Source organism: Priceomyces carsonii (genome assembly GCF_900007245.1).
Source record: "Priceomyces carsonii strain CBS4050 genome assembly, scaffold: Debaryomyces_carsonii_scaffold_5, whole genome shotgun sequence".
Classification (NCBI taxonomy): domain Eukaryota; kingdom Fungi; phylum Ascomycota; class Pichiomycetes; order Serinales; family Debaryomycetaceae; genus Priceomyces; species Priceomyces carsonii.
The window spans coordinates 473,925-497,147 of NW_026946678.1; the positions used below are offsets into that span (position 1 = coordinate 473,925).

The following is a 23,223-nucleotide window of genomic DNA, read 5'->3' on the forward strand; positions in this document are numbered from 1 at the left end:
TAAGAATACTTAAGTAATAACTGGGATCTGGTTGGAAGTTTTGGTATTTTTGATCCTATGATCATTGCTGAAGTGCCAAAACAGATTTATAATGTGTGCATTAGGAGACTATTCAATCCCAAACAAGCACAATTCCGGTTAAATTATACGCTACTATAGTTTATTGAGGATGTGCATAGAATGAGGCACAATAACGCCTATCCCCATGTGCGACCATACTTGGTCGCTCGCCACTATTTTATTATAAGTTTATCTACATCTCTTCAAGGGCAATAGCCCCGAGGAGCCGTCTTCGGCCCTTTCCCGGCTAGAAAAAGAAATGATGACGCAGTTACCAGCCGGAATCTACGAAGGGGGAGCGTGAGGGTACTGTAGACTTGGCTTCTACTTGGCTCCTTGCTCCTGTCTCCAGTAAAGTGGATTATTGATAGCCCATGCCGAGCATTGGGGCTTCTGTACGGTTTAAGTAATCACTTTCGGAGCCATCGTTTCGGGCTTTAATCCGTTGCCCAAACTTATTCCCCTTCTGGCACCTAGATATGTCACTCAATGCGGAATAGCTTGATTTAAAGTTACTAGTAGCTAGCTTCTGATAATGACAGTAGATGAGAGCAAGAAGACTCTTATAGCATATGATCCTACTGGCATCCTTTAACCACTGTTTTAACGATCGCACGACTCATTTTCCTCAAAAGATTTCTATCCCTCAGTGTTTTTTTTCTCTGGATATCCTAGAAAAATAGCAATAATTACCTAGATTAGTTGGAGGTTAAAAATATACGAGTCGCTAATCGGTCAATTCAGGCGTAATTAGTCTAATAATATACACAAAGAGTAGCTCTGGTACTTGATTGATTGATTATACGGAGAGGAGATAGCGGCGATTGAGTAATATTAGAGTACGAGCTTAGCGATACGAGGTAAGCAAAGACGCGAGACAAACAAACGCGTGAAACTGTGAGTAGCTCGAGGTAAGGACATAGAGGAGGACGATCACATAACACTGTGCAAACCTTCACTTCATCGGTGCCTACACAAGCAGGTTCTTAGGTACGGGTACCTCAATAGTCATAAAATAGGCAATTGCTGAACGAAACGCTGATAAAAGAAGAGCGCCAGCGAGACATTTGCAACCAAATATGAGCGACAAGGATCCTACAGAGAATCTTGAGGAACCAAGTGATTACTTAGATGTATCTAAAGATTTGAATGAGGATGTCAAAACAGAGAATGTAGATGATATGTTGTTGGAACGTGGAGAGGACAAATTAGGTGCAGAGAATGCGGCTAACGAAAATGCTGAAGTAGAAACTAATGGCTCGATAGAACATTCTCGTAGTGCCAATGCTAGTCGCAGCGCCAGTGCTAGTGTCAGTGGTGATGCTGGTGGTGATGCCAGTGGTGATGTGAGTGAAAGTAAACTCGATGAAAACAAACAGTCGTCTGAGCACCAGCTCGATATAGATATGGAGCTTAAATCAGAAGCTCCATCGGGTACAGAAGGACCTTCTATAATAGACGAAGTTTCTGGTGAAGAAGGTGAAAAGGATAAGGGGTCATCGGCGAATGAAGAAGACGAAGAAGATGATGACACCGGTATGACATCCGAAAATTCTCCACCACCTATTGTAAAGCAGACGCATACCATAATAATTCCATCTTATTCTAGCTGGTTCAATATGAAAAAAATTCATGAAATAGAAAAAGAATCACTACCAGAATTTTTTAATACTTCACATCCTTCAAAGTCTCCAAAAATATATATGAATTATCGGAACTTTATGATCAATTCATATCGATTGAATCCCAACGAGTATTTGACATTAACGTCTTGTCGAAGAAATCTAGTGGGAGGGGTTGGCACAATAATGAGAGTTCATAGATTTTTAAACAAGTGGGGACTTATCAACTATCAAGTAAAACCGCAATTCAAGCCTGCTTACACTCTAGAAAAGCTCGCTAATGGCCAACTGGTTGGCTTGCCATATACCGGCGACTTTCATGTCAACTATGATACTCCAAGGGGATTGTTTCCTTTTGAGACGTTTAAGTTTTCACCAGAAAAAACTGATGTCAGTAAACTAAAGAAAATCTTGAATATTGATGGTGTTAACCAGGAATCTAAACACAAGAGAGAGGAGACAGAAATTGCATCAAATGATCCAGGTAAGGACACGTCAAAGCTTTCACCTTCTTCTGAACCCCCATTGAAAAAGCAAAAGGATGACTGGACTAATGAAGAGCTATCAAAACTAGTTCTAGGTATAAAAAACCATAAAAATGATTGGTACATGATATCTAAATTAATTGGAACTGGTAGAACTCCTCAGGAATGTATTCTTAAATTTTTAAAGATGCCCATCGAAGATGAATTTAATGACGTTAGCGAAAAAGATCTAAAGCTTCTTAGGTATGCCCCAAATTTTCCTGTTAGTGCCACAGAAAACCCTATTTTAAGTAACTTGGCGTTTATGACTCAGCTAGTTGATAGTGAGGTAGCAAAGGCTGCTAGTTCAAGAGCTTCAAAGGTAATAGATAAGAAAATTATAGAGAAAATTCAAGAGGTTTATGGCAGTAGTGAAAATGATTCAGAATCTAAACCTGAGGAGAATAAGGAGAGTAAAGAGAGCGAGGAGAATAAAAGCGATGAGAACGAACCTAAGGCTCAAAATCAAAAACTAGAAAATCCGGATGCATCAGAAAACATCGAAAATTCCAAGAACAAGAGCGAAGTGACCGATTCTGATAAAAATGGATCAACTGATGAGCTGAAAGGGGAGTTACCTGATATCTGCACTGAATTCAATGGGTCTCAGACACCTAATACTTTAACTGACGCTGCCGTAAGCAGTCTTGGTATCACAGGAGCTAGAAGTCATTTATTTGCAACTTATGAAGAAAGGGAAATGCAAAAGCTTACGAACACCATTGTCAATTATGAAATATCAAAAATAGACCTCAAGTTGAGCAAAGCAAAGGAGTTGGAAAAAATCTACGAGAAGGAAAGAAAAAATTTGACAAAGCAACAAGAAGAGGTCTTTATCGATAGGCTAGCATTGACGAAGTCCACTTTAAATATAACGAAGAAACTCAATGATGCAGTTACGATAATTGAAGCATCAACTGAAAATGAAGATTCTAAGGATAAATTGAACGATATTAAGTCTTTACTTTCCGAGGTAAAATCATTACTCTACAAACCTTCCAGGCAAAGTTTGAGTCAAACAGCAAACGAGGAGCTAAATAATGGAGATAGCGAAAAAGCTACTCAAAGTCATGACGATGACTCTTCAGGAATTGCCAATAATGGTGACGAATTGAGACCGTTATCCATTGAAACACCACAGTCTTTCAAAGTCTGGGTGCCATAGAGCTATCTTTATAACATAACATAGTATTCATTAGTTAGGTTTTGGGCCGTTTTGTATTCTAAAATTAATTCATAAACTTATCTATAAGATCACGGGCGCATTTGAAAATTTATCCTCAGGATAAATTGCTGTAAATAATTTAGCTCTAATTATTAATTATTGAAAAAGTGAAGCTATTCAAGGTATGTATGAGCTCGATGAGCACTTGGTTGATGAAGTGTCAAATGTGAATGATACGAATGTAATAGATCATTCATCAATTTCTATAGATGGTAATGACTTAATGAGTAATGAAGATGAGGAAAACGATGAAAGAGTTATTGAAATGAATGGTAACTTGAGCAACCATAATAGCAGTATTATTGATATCAGCGATGAAGAGGGTTTACAAACTAATTTAGATAGCAATAAATACGAAGATAGGGCACGGGATTTTGAAGGCTTTGACCTCAGCGATGATGATATTGATAATTTGGAGGAGATAGAAGGAACAACTTCCTTTGATGAAGAGCGTAAAACCAACATGGAAGAACAGAGTTATGTCAGATCATTCAATGATACAGATGTGGAGGAGAATGTGGAACAAGATATAAAAAGCAAGGGGATTAATGCATCGGTCAACCATGATTTAGAAAACGTTATTGATGTCAATGAATCAGAAAGTTCCGATTTAGAAGAGGTTTTTCAAAATGAAGAATCTGCGGTATTGAGCGATGTAGAGAAGGAAGGCTTTCCTAGAGAATCAAATGCCAATTGGAAACAGCGAACCTTAAAAGAAGAGGTGCAGAGAATTCCAACGAATGTTATGAGGATTGAAAAAGAGGTAAACGGAAAAGAGCAGAGCGATGACCACATTGTACAAGAATTTGAGAAAGGTGTAAATCAAGAGCAAAAGCAACAAGATGAAGTACGAGGGAAAGGAAACCACGACTTTGAAGAGGGAGAAAGTGGCATCTCGAAAGGAGAAGAGATACTGGATTCATCAATAGTAGAAACTAATGAGGTAGACTCGCATAAAAATCTGTCGGAAAATAGTACTGCTCCTACGTACCATCTTGAACTGAAGTGCGCTTTTCCAATAATGGTGTATATTGCTGATACTGAATTTTTGTTAGTTCCTTTTGACAATGAATCTGTAATGGATTTATCGAATCTAGTCTCTTTGTATGATGATTGTGAAAGCATATTCAATGCACCAATTGAAGAATTTTTTGGACTGATAAGAAATAATGAGGATCTCAATGACTACTTCAATTTCAAAATTAGCGAAGAGCTTGTATTGCAAATTCCTGAATTAGGGGGGATTTATATAACCGAAGATAATATTTATTCCCGTGATATAACTATTGGCGATTTCATTAAGGCATTTGAAGGGCTAAGTACAAACTCAGAAGAAGGCATAATACCCGCTTCTATTTCTTTGAATGTCACCTCGCAAACTAGATTCATCACTAATTTTAATCAAATTACTGAATTAATCAGATCTGGAAAAGGCTTCAAAGATATTGTGAACCAAAATGATGTCTTGCAAGAAAAAGTCGAATACTCATCCAAACGACAGCATTTTGAAGAACCTGACTCTCAAGACAAAGAAGCTCTGAGGCAACTTAAGCGTAGTAAAATATCAGTTACGAATGTATAGATATATAATGCGTATTAAATACTAATAATATACATATCGATTTGCAAAATTTATATTTAATCTATTAATCCATTGGCCTTCAATTTCTCGAATAACTCAGGCTCAACGTACTTTTGAAGACTTGGCTCGCCTGCCAAACCTTTTCTTTTCCTTGTCTTCATAACGAAGTCTCGTGCTAGCGACTTAGTGGGGACTGGCTTTAAAGGAGGTAAATAACATTCTCTATCCAAAGGATCACCAGGAACCACCTCCCAATTTTCGAAATCTAAGAGACACATTGCCTGACCCTGAGTTCGCAACCTCACGTCCGATTCAAATCCTACTGACTCAATTACTGGTAATCTTCCTTCAATAGAAAAGAGGGGAGTTCCAGGAACGGGTTCTTCTTTTATGACAAAGCCTCTCCTTCTATCTAATAACTTCGAGATGGCGGAAATAGCCGGGCCCTTGCAAGTAACATATACGGCGTATATGGGTTCCAAGAGACGAGGGGTAGCCGTCAAAAAACCAGTGTAGCATGCCTTTCTCATTAACGGTATAATTTGCGTTCCGCTTCTTTGAATTTCTGAACCACCTATAACAGCATCCAAAATTTTGAATTTAGTATTTCTTATTGGTTCATCACACAAGGGACCCTCGTTCACACTCCATTTAAATCCTAAAGTAACCAGGTCTTTGACTGAATATAGCAATTTTTTATCAGTTTCAGCTTCCAAGGTGTCATCTAATAGAATACTTGGAAGCTTTAAATCGTCTGGCCCAAAACACCATACTGATCTTGCAGCCAAAGCATCCCAGCCAAAATCTCGTCTTAACAATTTAGATGTAGTTTTTATGGGTTGTGACAAATCAATTGTTCTGGCCTCTATCGCATGACTAAGATTCAAGTCAGAAACCGGCTGGGCTATGATTGATATTACGTTGTCGTTTGACTTTGTCGGTATCTTGGTAACTGAAATATCAAGACATGTTTCGCTAAACTTTGTCATAGGATCACTAACCTTTATCTCCAAGTTGTCGGAGAAAAAATTTCTTAAATCACAAAGCACACAATCTAGATATAGCTCCCCTGGTGCCAAAATAACGTGCTCACCACTTTCTTCAACTTTGATCTCAGATGCCAAATACGATTTTTTGACTTTCCTGAGAGAAGCCAGCATTTTGGGTAGGTCCGACGGATTTGCAGGTTCAATGGCGCACTTGAATACTGATTTTTCAGAATAATTAGGAGATTTTAACTGTTTTAGAACTTTGGAAGAAGGGCTGAAAATCGCAGCACTTTTGTTAACAATAGATCCTATTCCAGATACAAGCACCAAAGATCCTGGTCCCGCCTCCTTGACGGGGAATTTGTATCGACCCCCTGAAATATAAATGTTCTCTATGGATTCATCTTTAAAATCCTCAGCATCGTTATCGAAATTGTCTCCTAGTACCTTGACTGTATCTCCAGATTTTAGCTTACCTTGGATCACTCTCACGAGTGAATAAAATTTCAGACCATCAGATGACTCAATTGATTTAAGAATGGTAGCAATAAGGGAATCATCGGAATTCTCTCCTATTCGAAGTCCGTACAAAACTTCACACTTGCTATCAGCGGTATCAATAGGCGAGAATATATTTTTCAGAGCAACATCGACGAGACCACCACAGTCTGGAAATATTTTCTTGACAGCATTGTTCAATAGTTCACGAGAATCTAATTTAAGATCCCGTTTCAGGAGTAGTACTTTAAAATTTTGCCATAACAAAGAATTTAACTTCTCTCCGGAATTATTAGCAGTCAAAGTGTAGGATATTATTTTGTAAAGCGGTTCCACAATGAAGTGGATAAATGATCTTCGTAAATTTCCATTATTTGAAGACTTTATTAATTTGTTCGATTCCTGGTCGAAGTAGAATTCGCCCCATAATCTCTTACTGAAATCGTGGATATCTATACCCTCAAAAAAACCATTATCAGAATACAACTTAGCAAAGCTAATTAACGTGAAGCTGAATTCCATCTTCGAAAATGCAAATATGACGTTGCCCCTTGTAGGGGAGATTATTTTCTGATGAGTGTATGGCATGGCATATTCATTTGATTCAATAAAAGAATTTATATCATCAAGTTCATATTTGAGTTTGTAGTAGAAATCAGATGGAGGAAGTTGAAGCTCTAATATGAGTCGATCCAATTTATTAAAAACAACTGTAAGTGGTAAATTATTCTTCAAGACTTCATTAATGATAGATTTGTCCCTTGGTGTTAAACCTTCCACGACATCGATCACAAGAAACACTCCATCAGAAGCCATTAAAGCAGACGATACCTCATCATGAAAGTCTACGTGCCCCGGAGTATCAACAACATTCAAAATATAAGACTTATCATTGAAATCAGGTAAAAGTAATGTAATAGGACTTGACTTAATGGTGATGCCTCGCTCAATCTCTAGCTTATGGTTATCCAAAAACCTTAATTCTTTTTCCTGTTTTGCCTTAAAATTCGACAAAATCGATGGATGCGTCTGAAGAATTAACGTATCAATGAACGAAGTCTTTCCAGAATGAAGATTACCTACCACTGCTACGTTTCTTATCCTTTCTGGCAAACTGTTCATCAATGAAATCATGTAATCTCTAGAATATGTGAGCTGAGGAAGCTTTTCTTGAATACTGTCTTCATTTTCCGTGAACTCAACTTTCATCCTTTTGTCTTTTATCGGTTCTAATACCGGTTCATTACTTATACTTTCATAAGGTCTTACCAAAATAGTTTCAACATCTGTCCCATACGTTTGTCTAAGTGTAAGATTGCCACCATTATCTTCACCATTGTGTCGTATTAGTGCTCCGTTATTTGAGTTTTCGTCGTGCTCACCAACTACGTTATTCTCATGGTGTTCATCATCATTTATCTCATTATCCACAGAATCTGAATCAGCATCTGAATCTAGCGGATCACCGATGATATTACCAAACTCATCATAAATATCAGCATCCTCCATATCTCTTCAAGTTATTTGCAAATATCTCTGCCAATATTTGTTCATACCAATATTATTAAATATATAGATTCGATGAGGTTACGTGAAGTGCTCTTCCTGTATGTGTCGCATGTTAATTTTTACATCAGAGAAAGTAATGGAGAGTCTTGTATTGTATTGTACATCTGGAAGAAATTAGATATTTGATAAGTATTTACCTAAGATAGAGTCTGATACTTTCTCAATTCTGTTAGTAATGCTTGTAGCTGAACATCAGATACCTTTCTAGATAAACTAGGTATTAAAGATTTTGCCTCTTCGGCATCTTCACATTCCAAGTTCCCTAACTGAGCGACTTCAAAGGGGTGCAATGGTTCATTTGCCAGGTTACTAAAATCTGTAAGGAGCTTTTCCACTGTCTCAGTAGCTGAAGAGTTTTTGAATCTTGCAAAGGTCGACAAATAGTTCAACGTTTTGTGCATTATTTCATTTGCATTTGGGCCAGCTAAATCTATATTTGAAATTTCGTCTTCCTTTTCATTTTCATCATCTTCGATATTGAATTCATCTCCTCTAGTATTCTTATTTCTTCTTTCTTTCAAAGCAGCTCTAATCAAAAGTCTGGCTTCAGATAAATTCAAAGCGATCAATTGTTCTTCTTCACCACTATTCGTTATCTGCGTTGTTTGGAATTCTGGTCCCAATTTCAACAAAGCTGCATTCTCTTCATCATCAATATTCTGAGCTGCAGCCTTTCTTCTTCTCACTCCTAATGCACTTGTGCTGACATTCATTTTCTAATTTGCAAATTTATGTGTATAAAAATTTTTTTTTGGTAATATCAGAAGCCAAATTAGTTGCAATGTAGTAGAATGTAACAGCCGTGCTTAGTATTAAGAGATACTTTGTCTCTCCAATCGATTAGTTTCGATGTACTAAATCAATCCTACAATCTATTCAACTCAAACACTTGACTAAATTGTTTCGCTTATAAAATTGATACCATACACGACTCTTTTTCATGCTTACAGAGAGCGTATTCTTCATCTCTATTAAAATAATCATCTATATATACGTTAGATCTAAAAGCTTCTTATATAAAATGGCATGAGACATAAACTTAATTTCTCAGGTACCCTAATAATCGAAACCGGGGGTTGTGATCGATTGAGAAGTTAAAGACTTAAGGGCTAAACTGTTTTGAATCACTCACGAACGGATGTCTCAATGCTTCTTGAGGTGTCAATCTCTCCAAAGGATTCAAATTCAAAACTTTTGATAGAAAATCGATTAATAATAACCTGTCCTGACACTCTTTTTCTATCATTGAATTGGTCATTTTCTTAGATGGAAGCTTGTAGTTTAAAATAATATCTTTTAAGTGTTTCTGTTTGAAATAATTTTTATTCTTATGTTCCTTTTTCAGCTGGCTTTCTTTTCCATTCTTCGCAGCATGTTCTACGTATTCCTCGAAAGTTTTGATTTGATAGATCGGCTTACCATCTGGTGACTTCGGAGGTAATTTATTGAAGAAGTTGGAAGTATTTCTTCCAAGATCCAACATGTGCCTCAGAGGATTTCCTAGCATGTCCACAATCTTCCATATTTGATTATATTCTGAAGTACCAGGAAACATTGGTAAGCCCAAGAATAATTCTCCAACAATACAGCCTAACGACCACATATCGATCGATTCTGTGTAAGGTAATCCTAGAATCACTTCAGGAGACCTGTAAAACCTAGATTGGATGTAAGAATATATTGTCTGCCTGGAGAAGCAAGCTGATCCAAAATCGATCACTTTAATGTCCGGCTTATCGGGCTGGCAAAGCAATATATTTTCAGGCTTCAAGTCGCAGTGTATCATCTGAAAACTCTTCAATTGTGACATGGCTTCTAAAAGCTGCTTTGCTATTACTCTTACTAGCTTCATGTTTAGTCCTTGAAATTGATTTTGCTTGATTAATTCATACAAATTCGAGGCCAATAATTCAAACACTAAACACAAATGCTCCTTATGCATAAATGTGTCCAATAACTTAATAAAACTGTTTCCATTACTATTGGCATTCAAGTATTCTAACAGTTTTACCTCAGTTAAAGACTGGTTCATATAAGCAGGTTTTGATTTGATAACTTTAACTGCACAAACCGTTTGATTGTTCAAATTTTGACATTTCACAACTTGACCGAAAGTTCCAGAACCTAAAAGATCTAACACCATGTACTTTCTTCCTTCTTCTGATCCCAATATATCGTTCACATAGAGAATGTAATCACTATCCTCGTTGTCATTTCCATTATTAAATCTCGCTTCCAGTGGCTTCGTTAATACTCTCTTTGGATTAGTTGACTTCGAATATTGAAACTTCTTTGGTTGACATATGCTATATGAGTCAGTTAAGTACACTGACAATGCATTTACTGGAGATATGTGAATAGAATTTATGGAACATCTTCTATATTTTGGCTGATGGTGCACCTTTGGTTTAAGATCTAGTTTGTTGTAAACCTTGGAAGCTTTTGGAGCTGGACCTCTCTTCCCTGATATCCTTTGAGACTGTAGTAGCTGCTGAAACTGCTGGTACAGAACTACCAGAGGAGATCTGGACGTTCTTCCAGTCAGATAATAGTTCATGCGCTCAGGTCCTTGGCCAAATGTGGCCGACGATCTCCGATTGTTGCCCTGAGAAGTAAAGGGAGCACCATTTAAATCTTGAGGAGGGTAGGCGATACCAGTTTGCGGTTGCAACTGATTTAATGACAGATTAACTTGAAGATTGTCAACCGCTGCTGACATTCTTCTGTCATTTCCAAGGTTAACCTCTTGATTCGAGTAGTATTGGTTAAATGGGTTATCAGCTCTTGTAGGAGGGTGAATAAATGGAGGTACATTCACTTGCTGGTCATTGTATTCATATGTAGTGGGCAATTGATTTGCAAAAGAAGTTCTCTTAGATTGCTGCTGTAATAGCGGTATACCTTGCTGGTTTCTTGTCGGAGACCTAGAGGGTATACCTGTGGGAGAGAGCCCTCCAGAGCTTCCCGTAGCGCTTGGGGAATACCACGGATTCCTGAATCCAGGAATCTGTTGCTGTTGTGGATGCTGTGGATGCTGTGGATGCTGCTGGCCATCTAGCTTTAGCAAAGATCCATCTGGTCGATAATTGGGACCAACTCCACTGAAACCTTGTGGAAGGGGCAATTGCCAGTTCCCTCCAACTGAATTATGCCTATTATTGTAATTATAATTATACGTCATTTACACGAGGCTCTACACTTCCATAGATTCGTTCATTAGCTTGATTCCATTAAGTATCATAGGGTTGTTCAACTTCAGCAAGGATATTCTCCTCAATAATCAGTCCGGTCTTATTAACCGTACTATATTCCGGTATACATCAAAGCAGTCACTTCACATTAGGAATCTACAAAATTAATACACTTCTGATGAAACATGGTTGCTATTTAAATCGTTAAAGCTATGAAGCATAAGAGCACCATCTGTTTGTGAAAGATGCAAAGAAACTTTACCGTATATATACAAGGTATTAATGATACACATTGATCTCTTAACCAAAATTAATTAAGATACTGACAAGCCCACAAGGGAGACGGAGAACTTGAAAACACAAGAAACAATGATCATGACTCATGCTGCCAATTTAGAAGGTTCTTCAGGGTACGCTGGTGCCACCGTTGGTTGCGCGAACATTCTCAGAGCAAGCATTCCAACACCCTCGAAAACACCAAGAACGCAAGCGCAGGTTATAGCAGAATTTCTGGTATGTTTCCAGCCACCCCTGAAAGCCAAAGAGCCTCCTGTAAAGAAACCGGCAATGATAGCATTCCAAGCGTCTTCTCTTTTTCTAACAGCTTTAACCATACAATCATAAGTAGAAAACAATCCACCCCAAACACCGAAGTTACCACCTACAACTGGTGCTCTCGACTTAATAGCTGACAATGAACCGTAGCCTCTCTCACCGTATGGAGAATTACGGAATCCTTTGACACCATGCCACACACATCCACCAATGACACCCATGGCAAATGCACCACCAAAATCACTCAAAATAACGAGGGGACATGGATCTCTAGTATGATCTGCTGACATTCTTCTTCCTTTAGTCTATATATCTAGTTGTTCTTAATTCTTAATATTGTTGAAATGAACAATTTGCCATATATAGCACTCTTGAGAGAACTAAATTTTGAAAATTTTCTATTCTCACAATTACGCTTCGATTTATTGTAGTGTACATACTAGAACCCAAAGCCAGTTTAAATTGGTTTCACGACATATGAACGAGGAATGAATAGAGACTGGAAGAGTGGGAGAAAGTGTAGTCTTTCGAGAAGGAACTCTACAAGTTTCCTAAAGTTCTTTTATATTATCCATTGAACGATTGTAGCTGTATCGTATACATCGTTATTTTGCAACCGTGGGCAAAGCTCCACTTTAAGCTTGAAGTAGATTTGAAACTCAGAGAACATAAAAGTCATAAAGCATAGCAATAAATATATACAGTTGAAAAAAGACGTGAAAATTTGTGACAGCGTTTTTAAATTCAGACTTGTGTATCACTGTCACTTGCAGTTGACATTTCCATAGGATCTTCACGAGATAAACTTTCCCATTCTTCTCTATGATTTTTATTTGGAAGCCCACTCAGTGATGATTGCACTGCAGTTCTATCATAATCGTCATCAACATCATCAACCCCAATGATGAAAGAGCTATCTGCTGTTCCAAGGTTATTTCTTGCAGCTTCGATGTTATGCAACTCAAAATAATCTGTATCGATCTTAGGACCCTCAAAGCTCTTTCGACCCCATGTTTTGTAAGCCACGCTTGCGGAGGCGACAAAAAGAGCCATAATAACTGAGGCGTAGTTCATACTAAACCAGGTAAGACCTTTAATTACAGGGGGAAGACACAACACTATAGACAGAAACGCAACCCAGAATATCGAGAGACAATTTATAACCCATCCAGCTTTTCGTAACCTGAAGGCTGCTCCCTTGATTTTTCGTCTCTTGTTCATCATTAAACATAAAATAGGTATTCCGTTGGCTAGTGACAATGAAATTACGGAAGATCCTAAGAAAGCATTGAAAGCTGATTCTGAAACTAGCGAAAATAAAGAGAGGATTCCGCAAACACCAAGTGATAAAAATAAGGCATTTTTTGGAATCTTATATTCCTCGATGGAGTCAACCTCAACCCAATAGTTTTTAAATGGAAGTCCTCCATCTCTTGCAAATGCATATGTGGCTCTTGAGGCAGTCGTCAATGAACCGATAGACTGAAAAACCACTGTAATAATCAAAAGAAAGACAAGCAAAAACGAAACAATGTAAGATTCGGTAGCAATGTTAAAAATCAAGTCAATAGGCATCATTTCTGGTGTCTTATCTAAAAGCAATGTGAGTTCAGGTAAGATGGTAAGAATTGGAAGAATAAATATAAGTCCAGTAATTGAAGCAAGGAAAACAGCGCTAACAGCGCCTTTTGCCATGTTTCTCTCTGGGTTTTTAACTTCGTCCGTAATAGAAAAGAGCATACCATATCCTGTTAGGGTAAAGGAAGAACTTTGTAAGCCAACCATAAAGGCTAAAGGATCTGGCCAACCGGATCGCGAATTATCAAAGTTTGTCAAAATATCCTTGATAGAGTTGGTTCTCTTAGCAAAAAATATTAAAAGGAAGTCAATAGCCAAAACTGTATATATGGACCAGTAGATACATGCCTTATTAATCTTTTCCAAGTGTCTGGAGAACTTGAAATTGATGAATCCACTAACTAGCAACAAAACCAAATAAACCCCTAAAACCATAAAAATATCCTTTGTATAGTAAACACCCTTAAGACCAAATATAGATAGTATAAATTGGGAACCGGAGAACATGATACTGACAGCATAAGTCCAATTTCCGATTAATAAGAGCCATCCAGTAAACCAAGAGCTAATTGAAGAGTACTTTTCATTACTTAAAATAGCACTAAAATGGTACACTCCTCCAGCAGTCGGATACTTGGAAATTATTTCGCTCAAGCTCAACACAACACATAATGAAAAAATAGCCACCGTTACCCATCCATACAACATAGTTACGTTCCCTCCGTCTACCAAAGAAATCCAGAGAGTAGACGAAATTCCGAACGGCACACCCATTAAAGTGAATCCTAAGCCTATCACAGACGTAGCCGTCAATTTTCTTTCTAAATCTTGTTTATACTTCAAATACTCCACATGTTCTATCTCATTGTCGTCTAGATTCTGAAGAAATGAGGTCAAGAACTTGGCTGGTACCAAGGATGCGAGATTTCTTGCCGGTGGTGCCTCAGAAGAATACGAAGCTTGTGGCTCCGGAAGCACAGTCGAGTGGTCCACAGAGTAGTATTCTTCGGATTCTGGGGCGGAAACCATACTTCTTCCACACCACTTCCAGACCTGTCTTTTTAATTGGATATGCAATCAGGATGAAACCTTCAGTTTTAATGAATAGAATGTCAGAGTGCATATCAATCGAAAATTATAGTTCCGAGAAAACGCTTCGAAAAGAGCCAAGTGAAAGAGGTTTAGAGGCGAAGACTTTTGAGACTCAAAGAGTTGTTAGGATACCTAAAAGTACAGTAAAATATTTTCTGTAGTTGTAGTCACATAAATTCTTCATATTGTATCGACAAATTATATTAATTACTATCTATGGAGAGAGCCCATATAATGCTAAATTTTGCAATCATAAAACCTTTTGTTCGGAACTTTCAACCGCTTGAGACTTTACTTATATCTGCATCCTTGCCTGACTTATAAATAGGCAAGCTAATACTTTCACTTGTCTTAATATGAGCGCTGTTGAGGTTTTTAACTGACCTTAACAAACCACCTACAGGCTGATATTTTGAATCAATCATGTAAAAAAAGATGTCATTGATGTTTTCCAATAATTCATCAACTTTCCAATCAGTGAAACCGAATTTTATAGATATGCAATTCCCATTAGCAGGTGGGATGTAGTAGGTATTTTTGACTATGGCTTTCATCTGTTGGTACACATATCGTGGATCACAGCGTTCATCTTTAAGCTTGTGCGATTTTTTTCCAGTAGTCAAGACAGCATTGTGGTCTGGTTTAGCCATCTGCAACATAAATGGCACCTTTTTGTTTTTTTGATAAAATTTGGCTCCAAGAAGGTCTGGAAGAAACTTATGCACTCTGTTATCGGCAACCACTATATCGAACTCTTTGAATAATTTATCGATTTTTCTAGTCTCGGAAGATAACGCTTTTAGCTTCTTCATCGAGTATATATGATTGAATACATCCTCAGTCAGAGATCCTGACAGTGTCAACTCAGCTCTATAGTGAGTTGAGGGATCCTTTGTTATTAAGAGAACAGATTTATCGGAAAGCTTTTCGAGTCCTTTTGATAACGGTATTATACGAGGAATATAGTCTTTCTGTCTCGTTAATGCTATTTTGGTATTAATGATTAAATAAATGGGTTCTCTTTTATTCAAGCCTTTTTCAGAGTGAATATGTGCCAAAAGGGCCCTCAAGCATTTTCGAGTTTCCTTGACATTATCTTCTCCCAAGACGAAAGGAGCCATTTTCTTCAGCTTCAGCTTTATTATATTGGATCTGTCTCCGATGACTTTGATGAGACAAAAATACTGTTAAAAATCTTATATAAAGGATTACTAAATATAGTATACTGCTGTCATATTACTAGCTTAATGTACATAAGAATTACGAAATTATGAAATACAATCATGAGCAACATGCTTTCATCTAATCTCCACGCAATGCCCTGACAACTGCAGGACGTCTCATCATATACTTTGTCCACTTGTAAACTTCGGGAAACTCGACCTTTAAATTTATTCCAATTCTATCAACAACGTTATTCCAGGGAACGAAAGATAAGTCAGCAATGGTTGCTCTATCACCTACAAGCCATACTGGGTAATCAAAGTATCTTGACTGAGATAATGGGGTTGTCCCAGCACTGTAGGCAGCGGCATTCTCTACATCCAAATCCATAATCAAAGCTTCTCTTCTTTCTGCTAGTGCCATCTCAATCACACCATAAACCCTTCTGACCTCATCTGTATATCTCTCCACTGCGCTTGGAACAGCACAAGAATGAAAATATCTGAAATGCAAAGCTTGCCCAATCATCGGAGCGTGTCCTGATGTCTGAAAAAATAGCCATGAGGCTATCTGAGACTGTTCTATAAGACTATCAGACCATAATGGACATTCGCCATTTTCTCTTAAAAACTTGGACACTAAATACAATATGATTGCACCAGACTCCCAGATTGAAGTGTTTTCATTGTAGTGATCAATAAGAGCAGGAACCCTTGCATTCGGATTAATAGTGACAAATTCGGGCGCTCTCTGCTCTCCATTATTAAAGTCCAAGAATATGGTGTTGAACGGTAAATTTAATTCAGATAAAATTATAGCGACTTTGAAGCCATTTGGGGCTGACCGGTGAGAGAACAAGGTGTAACCCTCCGTAGGTTGATTCTGGAAAAAATTCGTTATTCTAGACTGCTGCTGCTGGGAACTGACCTCATTATGTAATTGCTGTTGTAATAAGTTCAAGTTTACCTCGTTCTGCTGCTCATTGAGATTGACTGATTTTAACCCCACAGATAAATTAGAAATTGTTTGAGAGTTTCCATTATTAGATCCATTCATGCGTTCACGCACTCCTTCATCAGACATTACGTTTAAAACTTATGTTTATCTGGCTATTGCCCTTCGTTCCAAGTTGAAAATATGTTCTCTATTAGTTCTTTTGGAAGTCTAATTGAATACAATTTTTACCTCTGAACTTGAACTGTATTGATACACTTATTCCGTCGCTCTTGGTCACTATATTGGTCCTATTTATACTTCGATTATTCAATCAGATAAAATGCTCTCAGTGTAAAAAAGAGCTGAAGAATTTTGTAACCCACATGACAGCCGATCATATTTTTGTGACACCACAGCTGAGTGCGAAAATCGTTGAAAGGTTCCAGGGGACGATGACACTAAATTCTTCATAGAATTTTACACTAATGGCAAGCAACGATCATATCGCTATAATAGTTTGTGATACACCAATTGAAGGAGTATACGAAAAATTTGGTGACTTTGGAGATAATGTTGAGTCATTATTGGATAATGCAGGTGGCTCACCTTTCCCCTGTGTAAAATATCAACTCAAGCTGGAAGATGAGATAACGTTGAAAGATATCTATAGCAATTTATGGAAGAGTATTGAGCAAGGAAATATTAAAGGTATAATATTCACGGGCTCGAGAAGTGACTCGTTTGCTAAGGGAGTAATGTGGATTGACATGATGGACCATTTCATTAAAGGTCTTTTAAAAGAGCATGGGCTTCCTATTGTTGGAATATGCTTTGGTCACCAGATAATCTGCAAAAATCTAAATTGCATAGTGGGTAGAAATGATCCAGAAATCGGATGGGAGAATGGTACTACTGAAATTCAGATGAATAAAGAAGTTTTGACAAGTGATAAGTCTCCGTTTAAATCTTTTTTTAATGATAAAGATGCCCGTTTAAATCTCACGGAGTCTCATCTTGACATTGTTCACGGTATCCCTGAAACATTTGATCACACAGAATTTCTCTGTATAGGTTCAACTTCTAAGTGTGCCGTGCAAGGAATTTTGACGAAGTCTGGTCCTGTCAAAATCTTGACATTTCAAGGACATCCAGAATTTACGGCCGAAATTAGTCTCTCACTCCTTGAACGAAGTTTCCACTTGGGGAAAATTGATGAAGCAGTTTTTAGGGAGTCCACTCGTAAGACCGAAGAAACTGAAAACCAAGGTGTTCTAGCAGGAAAGGTTATAGTCAATTTCTTGAAATTACATAACTGTTAAGATTACCAAATCTACTTGATTATTTATTTATTTATTTATAGAATTGTTCATTTATTCATTCGTATATCTGAATCTTTATTGTTATTTAATATATATAGAATTACCTTTTAATGTCATCTTTTGATATAGCGAATCATATATATACCATTTAATCGTCACTAAGTGTACGATTTGGATTAATAATATGAAATCCTTGTAGTTTTCCTCCTTTATTAAAAAGAGTAGATGATGTCTTAGATTTTTTCTCTCCACTTTCTATTCTTTTACTTAACTTTTCGTTTATGACTTTCATGCTCTGTAATTTATTATTCAACGATGCTAGCTTATCATTAGCGAGTTTCATTTCATAATTATGACTTGCATTTAACTTCGTAACTGCTTCTCGTAACTCATCCCTCTGATTTTTCAAAGTCATAACTTCTCCTTGGTACTCATCATTTTGATACTCTAACGAGTTGTCAACTAGTGAGAGTTCTCTATTAGATGTGGATTGAGTAACTTGTTGAAGTCTAGATGAGAACTTCTTTTCCATTTGAGGGATAACTTCGAGCTTTAATTCAGTGTTTTCCTTTAAGAGCTCATTATACTTGTCCCACAATGAATTGTCTTTTTCTCTCGAACCAGATTCGTATTCGTCCAATTTGTCTTGTAATTGGTTCACAAGATCATTTTTGAACAAAAGTTGCTTGTATATTTCAGTCTTTTCATAATTCAATTTTAGAGGGCTAGGAGACTGTCCATTTTCTAACAATAATGCATGTTCCTCACTTATGAAACGAAGCCGTCTTTCCTTGTTAAGTTTATCTTGTAAGTCGGCGATAATTCTCAGTTTTTCTATAACTTCATATTGTGAAGCTTCGAGGGAGGTCAGATGAGGAGAATTATTCTTGAGTTGACTCTCAAGAGTTAATTCTCTCTTTATCGAAGATGCTAATTCTGTAGTGACAAGCTGTAATTCGTGTAACAAATCATTGTTACAACTCATTATTGCCATCTCATCCTTACTAAATTTTAGGGGTGAAGTCGAACTCGGGGTCAGAGGGGGAAACTGTCCTCCCGAAGACCTACGACCTTTATCTATCAGTTGCAGTACAGTAGATTTATTCATAAATGAGCTTCTCCTCAGTCCACTGGATGAATCATCAGGGAACGCGTTATTTTTACTCTCATTCGAAGCGCTTGCTCTCCTGCTTGATTTTGATAATCTTTTAAATATATCTTTAGATTTATTAGTAAGTGAAAAGCTCCTTGAATGTCTATCTTTCTTTTGTGAGTTAAGCTCTGATGCAAGAGAGCTTCTTTTTGCATTGGGAACTCTTGAATTACTGACAGTACTTTGAACTTGCCTATTATTTGGAATCACACTATAATTGTTGAACGGTATATGCTCCTCCTTACGAGCAAAGTTGTTCCCTAATCCCTCAGGAACGTTATTTACAGCAGGATTTTTCAAATCATCATATGAATGTTCTTTTCTTTTGACTTCATTGTAATTATTCGAAAACTTGGAAGTATTTGAAGTCAGAGGTGATGAATAGTTCTCTCGAGAATTAGTTAAAGCACTCTTATCAGATGAAAGGCGATTCGAAAGAGACTCACGTGTACTAAAATGCGCCATTGGATCCTCTATTACCACCAGAGACTTTTCGCTATACAGGCTAGTCGAATCAAACTGTTCCTGGTGTTGTTCGTGTCGACTTTCAAGTTCTTCTTGATATGTTTCCGCCCCGAGGTTGACTTCCTTTTCATTTTCGCTGTCGTCGGAATCGTAGACCAGTGATTTATTAACAGAGCCTTGTGACTCTTCAAACCTCTTTACATGAGGGCTTCGTATAGATGAATCAGTTCTAAAATTATCAAATGCAGTATTAGCCGTTAAAGATCTGATAGAAGGTTGCTTTGGTAAGGGCTTGCTTGTGAATGGTATCGGCCTTTGTTCTTCCGCAACAGGCGATCCCCTACCTTTTAATGTCGAAGTGTCATTTTCATTTTCATATTCATCCTCCCTAACACGATCATTCTTCATAGGAGAATAAGTCTTCAAGGGCGATTCTTTTAACTGTGACCTCTTCTCGGGTGATAAAAATTCCGATGCAGTAAGGAATACATCCTTCGTTAAAGTAGTTGCATTAGAGTTGTTCGCACCTGCAGTAGCGCCCAATGATTTAAATTTCTCACGCTGCTCTAACATTTCATTGTAATCGACCTCATTGTTAACTATGGATTCTCTATTCATGTTCAGCCTTGTCAAATTGAACAGTGGAGATACATTAGTTCCCAGTCCGTCAACAGCCTTGCGTTGTGGTGAATATCTTTGTTCATTAGTCCCGAATTCTTCAGACTCGTCACCTTGATTGAATAGGTTCAATTTTCTTAACCTCATTGAGTTAGACTTTTTAATCGTCGATTTCCTAGAAAGTGATTCTGATTCGTCTTGATCAAATTTGTAAACAACGTCATCTTCATCTTGCTCATCAAAGGCGGAAGACGATGTGTGTTCGAAATCTTCATTTATTTCTTGCCTATCATTAGACTCATCGAATTCTGATTCACCTTTATGCTTTTGCAGGTTATTTCTAGATATCGTATTTTCTTCATCTTCCTCGACGACATTCATAAGAGAATCATTTGAGCTCGGATGAGAGCCTTTAGGAAACTGCATGTTCTCCAGCAGACTACTATTATATTGATATCCTTGTTGCTGAAATTGATGAGATTGAGGCGGACGCATAGCTAAGCTTTGCTGATTATAGTAAACACCTGCTCCTGCTTGATATTGCTGATTGCTCGAAGATATCGTTCTCTGCGCACCTGGTACGGGTCCATAATTATTTGGTCTTCCTTGCTGCAACTGATACTGATTATTCATAGGACGGAAATTAGAAGTGCCATTTGATAGAGACATGGTCCTAGGACCTTGGGGGCCTTGTTGGGGACCTCCCGCCAAAGACATGGTCCTAGGTCCTTGTGGTGCAAACTGAGAACCATTATTTGATAACGACATAGTTCTGGGATCTGGCTGGGGTCGCCCTGCCAAAGACATGGCCCTAGACCCTTGTGATGCAAACTGATAATTATTGTTTGATAAAGACATGGCTCTAGGATCTGGTTGAGGCCCTGCTAAAGACATAGCCCGAGGTCCCGGTGGAATAGTTTGATTCGCAGCAGCAGGAACTCCATATCCACCATTGTTCCGCATAGACATCATTCTGGGACCATTTGGCGGTCCAGCAGCGTAATTGAAGTTACCCATCGGCCTATTATTTAAAGACATCGCTCTTGGTGCCGGTGTTCCATTTGAGCTCAAGGACATTGTCCTGGGATTAGATTGGAACTGCGGATGTGAATGCATTTGATTCGGGCCTGCTAAAGACATTGACCTAGGATCCAGGGCCATTCCATTCGAACTTAAAGACATGGTTCTCGGATCAGCTTGATATCCTTGTGATTGCATGGGATTACCTCCCGCTAATGACATTGCCCTTGCCCCAGACATCATCGCCATCTTTTTACTTTGGTTCATTTGCTTTCTGTATTGAATATTGCTCGTTGTTGGTTTTCCAGGAGTACCTGGACCAATCGTTGGTATTATAGGTGTGGTATCTAATGTCGAAGTACCAGTCATTCCATAAGGTCCCCTATTTCTAATATGAGATATGTCGTCGAAAGACAAGTTACTGTTATGCGTTATATCCTGGACATCTGCTCCAAAGTCATCGTTGAAATCTTGTCCCCCTGACTTGTTCCTCTTAAAAAACTTTTGCATTCCAGTTGTCGTGATGGATCCTTTCCTTCCCTCCGAAACCGGAGTAGCTACTACAGGTGCAACTCCCATCATATCATAGCCATTGTAGCCACCATAGCTTTGCTGTTGGAACTGTTGCATAGGCTGCATTTCTGGTCTCAAGTTGTTTACCATGTTTATGTCTTGGTTCTCACTCAAAAGCTGTTGTCTTAGCCTCCCTTTCTGCGTCGACGCAGCAGCTGTCCCTGCGTCCATTATTGTTTTGAGTAGAGTTCAATAGCTTGCTACTTCAGTAAAGCTTACTTTATAATTTTTGAGCAAAGTTTTAAAGTTACTAGAACGAAGGAATAGAGGATTTTTAATTTTTGACTCGATCGGTTCGGATGTTTGTTTCATCACGTTAGGAATAATCGCTTACATGAAACATCACAAAGAATGCACTGAGAACATTGCGATGGGCATATAGGTTTTGGCGTCAGGGGTCCATCTGGGGGAGCAAGTTTGACGGCGTCAAGTTTGAAAAGGTATGACGGCTGTGGGCTGTGTATCCAGCTGTTCCGTCGTACTTTCTCGATGATTACAATTATCGATGCGTAGTAAAAATAATAATAGAATTTCACTATTTTATTAAATGCATTAATGCCTTATAAGGACGGTAGTGAAGATGTGTAGAGAGATAGGTTGTATCATATTATAGAAGCAAAGATCAAAGATTCAGCTAATTGCCAGTATCCAACGTCAATGCTCACAAAGTTGGGAACTATGGTCAAGGTTAGAGACTCTGGTACTATCTCGCAAATTTAGAGTGTAGGACAAATGGGACGCAAAGTAGACAGTCAAAGAATTGCCTTGGCAGCGACAACCGGGGAAGGTTCCTATCACAAACTGCAGTCTAATGTGGACTTAAATAATATGCTAATCCAAGGTTTATGTGCAAGAATACTGTTATATGGGATCTAGCGATACCGATTTTATTCACATGTCTGAAGTCGATGCTTAGTTAGATAAGTACAAATGTATCTCAGTTTTGAGGAAGTAGAGCAGTAATCAGCTCAGTGAAAGTGGATCATGGTCTCCCACAATTCCCACAATACGATACCTTTTTCGAAAGAAGGCGACCCATTTATCTAAAGTGGCGTTTTGCTTATCATTGAAGTCGTCACAGTACCATGTTCTCTGTTCCGGAAATGAGTCAACTTTGGTCAGTTCCAAACGTAACGTATTGAGTCCGAGTAACCTAGAAGAATCCTTTCCAGCCAACCGGTGATAACTCTTTCCTGGTCCATAGCTCTTTTTATTACTTGTTACATCATACACATAGCCTCTTATGGCTACGAATATCTCTGGTTTATCCTTACCATTGTAAAAAGATAATTTATACCTTGTAAACACTGGTAGCTTTAAGATATTTATTCCTTCATTGAAAATTTCAGATTCAGTAGGAGCATCTTTATTTACTTTCGAATATTCATCTTCCTCTGATATCATTTCCTTATATATTTCATATTAATTGAGTTATAGATTACGGTACTGACCCCTTCGAATATATCAATTTCCTATTATTTATGTATCGA

The 23,223-nt window shown here is 37.9% G+C and overlaps 12 protein-coding genes across 12 annotated transcripts; 3 read left to right on the forward strand and 9 right to left on the reverse strand.

Moving 5' to 3' along the window:
- Positions 1-1,139: 1,139 nt before the first annotated feature.
- On the forward strand, positions 1,140-3,371 carry PRCAT00004565001 (uncharacterized protein; the record flags this gene model as incomplete). Its single annotated transcript, XM_062954570.1, has 1 exon — positions 1,140-3,371. One exon carries the CDS (start codon positions 1,140-1,142, stop codon positions 3,369-3,371), a length of 2,232 nt encoding a protein of 743 aa, XP_062811259.1.
- Positions 3,372-3,555: 184 nt separating this feature from the next.
- Positions 3,556-5,013, forward strand: PRCAT00004566001 (RMR1 family protein; the record flags this gene model as incomplete). Its single annotated transcript, XM_062954571.1, has 1 exon — positions 3,556-5,013. The coding sequence occupies one exon, from the start codon at positions 3,556-3,558 to the stop codon at positions 5,011-5,013; it is 1,458 nt and encodes a 485-aa protein (XP_062811260.1).
- Positions 5,014-5,069: 56 nt separating this feature from the next.
- SNU114 (U5 snRNP GTPase) lies at positions 5,070-8,009 on the reverse strand (the record flags this gene model as incomplete). Its single annotated transcript, XM_062954572.1, has 1 exon — positions 5,070-8,009. The coding sequence occupies one exon, from the start codon at positions 8,007-8,009 to the stop codon at positions 5,070-5,072; it is 2,940 nt and encodes a 979-aa protein (XP_062811261.1).
- Positions 8,010-8,206: 197 nt separating this feature from the next.
- Positions 8,207-8,782, reverse strand: RPB4 (DNA-directed RNA polymerase II subunit; the record flags this gene model as incomplete). Its single annotated transcript, XM_062954573.1, has 1 exon — positions 8,207-8,782. One exon carries the CDS (start codon positions 8,780-8,782, stop codon positions 8,207-8,209), a length of 576 nt encoding a protein of 191 aa, XP_062811262.1.
- Positions 8,783-9,171: 389 nt separating this feature from the next.
- Positions 9,172-11,250, reverse strand: YAK1 (serine/threonine protein kinase; the record flags this gene model as incomplete). The annotated part of the gene is made up of 1 exon (XM_062954574.1): positions 9,172-11,250. One exon carries the CDS (start codon positions 11,248-11,250, stop codon positions 9,172-9,174), a length of 2,079 nt encoding a protein of 692 aa, XP_062811263.1.
- A 390-nt stretch (positions 11,251-11,640) lies between these two features.
- TIM17 (protein transporter) lies at positions 11,641-12,105 on the reverse strand (the record flags this gene model as incomplete). The annotated part of the gene is made up of 1 exon (XM_062954575.1): positions 11,641-12,105. The coding sequence occupies one exon, from the start codon at positions 12,103-12,105 to the stop codon at positions 11,641-11,643; it is 465 nt and encodes a 154-aa protein (XP_062811264.1).
- A 454-nt stretch (positions 12,106-12,559) lies between these two features.
- Positions 12,560-14,422, reverse strand: TPO5 (Tpo5p; the record flags this gene model as incomplete). The annotated part of the gene is made up of 1 exon (XM_062954576.1): positions 12,560-14,422. The coding sequence occupies one exon, from the start codon at positions 14,420-14,422 to the stop codon at positions 12,560-12,562; it is 1,863 nt and encodes a 620-aa protein (XP_062811265.1).
- A 338-nt stretch (positions 14,423-14,760) lies between these two features.
- On the reverse strand, positions 14,761-15,606 carry PRCAT00004572001 (uncharacterized protein; the record flags this gene model as incomplete). Its single annotated transcript, XM_062954578.1, has 1 exon — positions 14,761-15,606. The coding sequence occupies one exon, from the start codon at positions 15,604-15,606 to the stop codon at positions 14,761-14,763; it is 846 nt and encodes a 281-aa protein (XP_062811266.1).
- Positions 15,607-15,787: 181 nt separating this feature from the next.
- URE2 (Ure2p) lies at positions 15,788-16,732 on the reverse strand (the record flags this gene model as incomplete). Its single annotated transcript, XM_062954579.1, has 1 exon — positions 15,788-16,732. One exon carries the CDS (start codon positions 16,730-16,732, stop codon positions 15,788-15,790), a length of 945 nt encoding a protein of 314 aa, XP_062811267.1.
- A 338-nt stretch (positions 16,733-17,070) lies between these two features.
- On the forward strand, positions 17,071-17,904 carry PRCAT00004575001 (putative amidotransferase; the record flags this gene model as incomplete). Its single annotated transcript, XM_062954580.1, has 1 exon — positions 17,071-17,904. One exon carries the CDS (start codon positions 17,071-17,073, stop codon positions 17,902-17,904), a length of 834 nt encoding a protein of 277 aa, XP_062811268.1.
- A 148-nt stretch (positions 17,905-18,052) lies between these two features.
- Positions 18,053-21,904, reverse strand: PRCAT00004576001 (uncharacterized protein; the record flags this gene model as incomplete). The annotated part of the gene is made up of 5 exons (XM_062954581.1): positions 18,053-19,324; positions 19,388-20,409; positions 20,458-20,642; positions 20,757-21,221; positions 21,285-21,904. 5 exons carry the CDS (start codon positions 21,902-21,904, stop codon positions 18,053-18,055), a joined length of 3,564 nt encoding a protein of 1,187 aa, XP_062811269.1.
- A 792-nt stretch (positions 21,905-22,696) lies between these two features.
- PRCAT00004577001 (uncharacterized protein) lies at positions 22,697-23,137 on the reverse strand (the record flags this gene model as incomplete). Its single annotated transcript, XM_062954582.1, has 1 exon — positions 22,697-23,137. One exon carries the CDS (start codon positions 23,135-23,137, stop codon positions 22,697-22,699), a length of 441 nt encoding a protein of 146 aa, XP_062811270.1.
- Between the last annotated feature and the right edge of the window lie 86 nt (positions 23,138-23,223).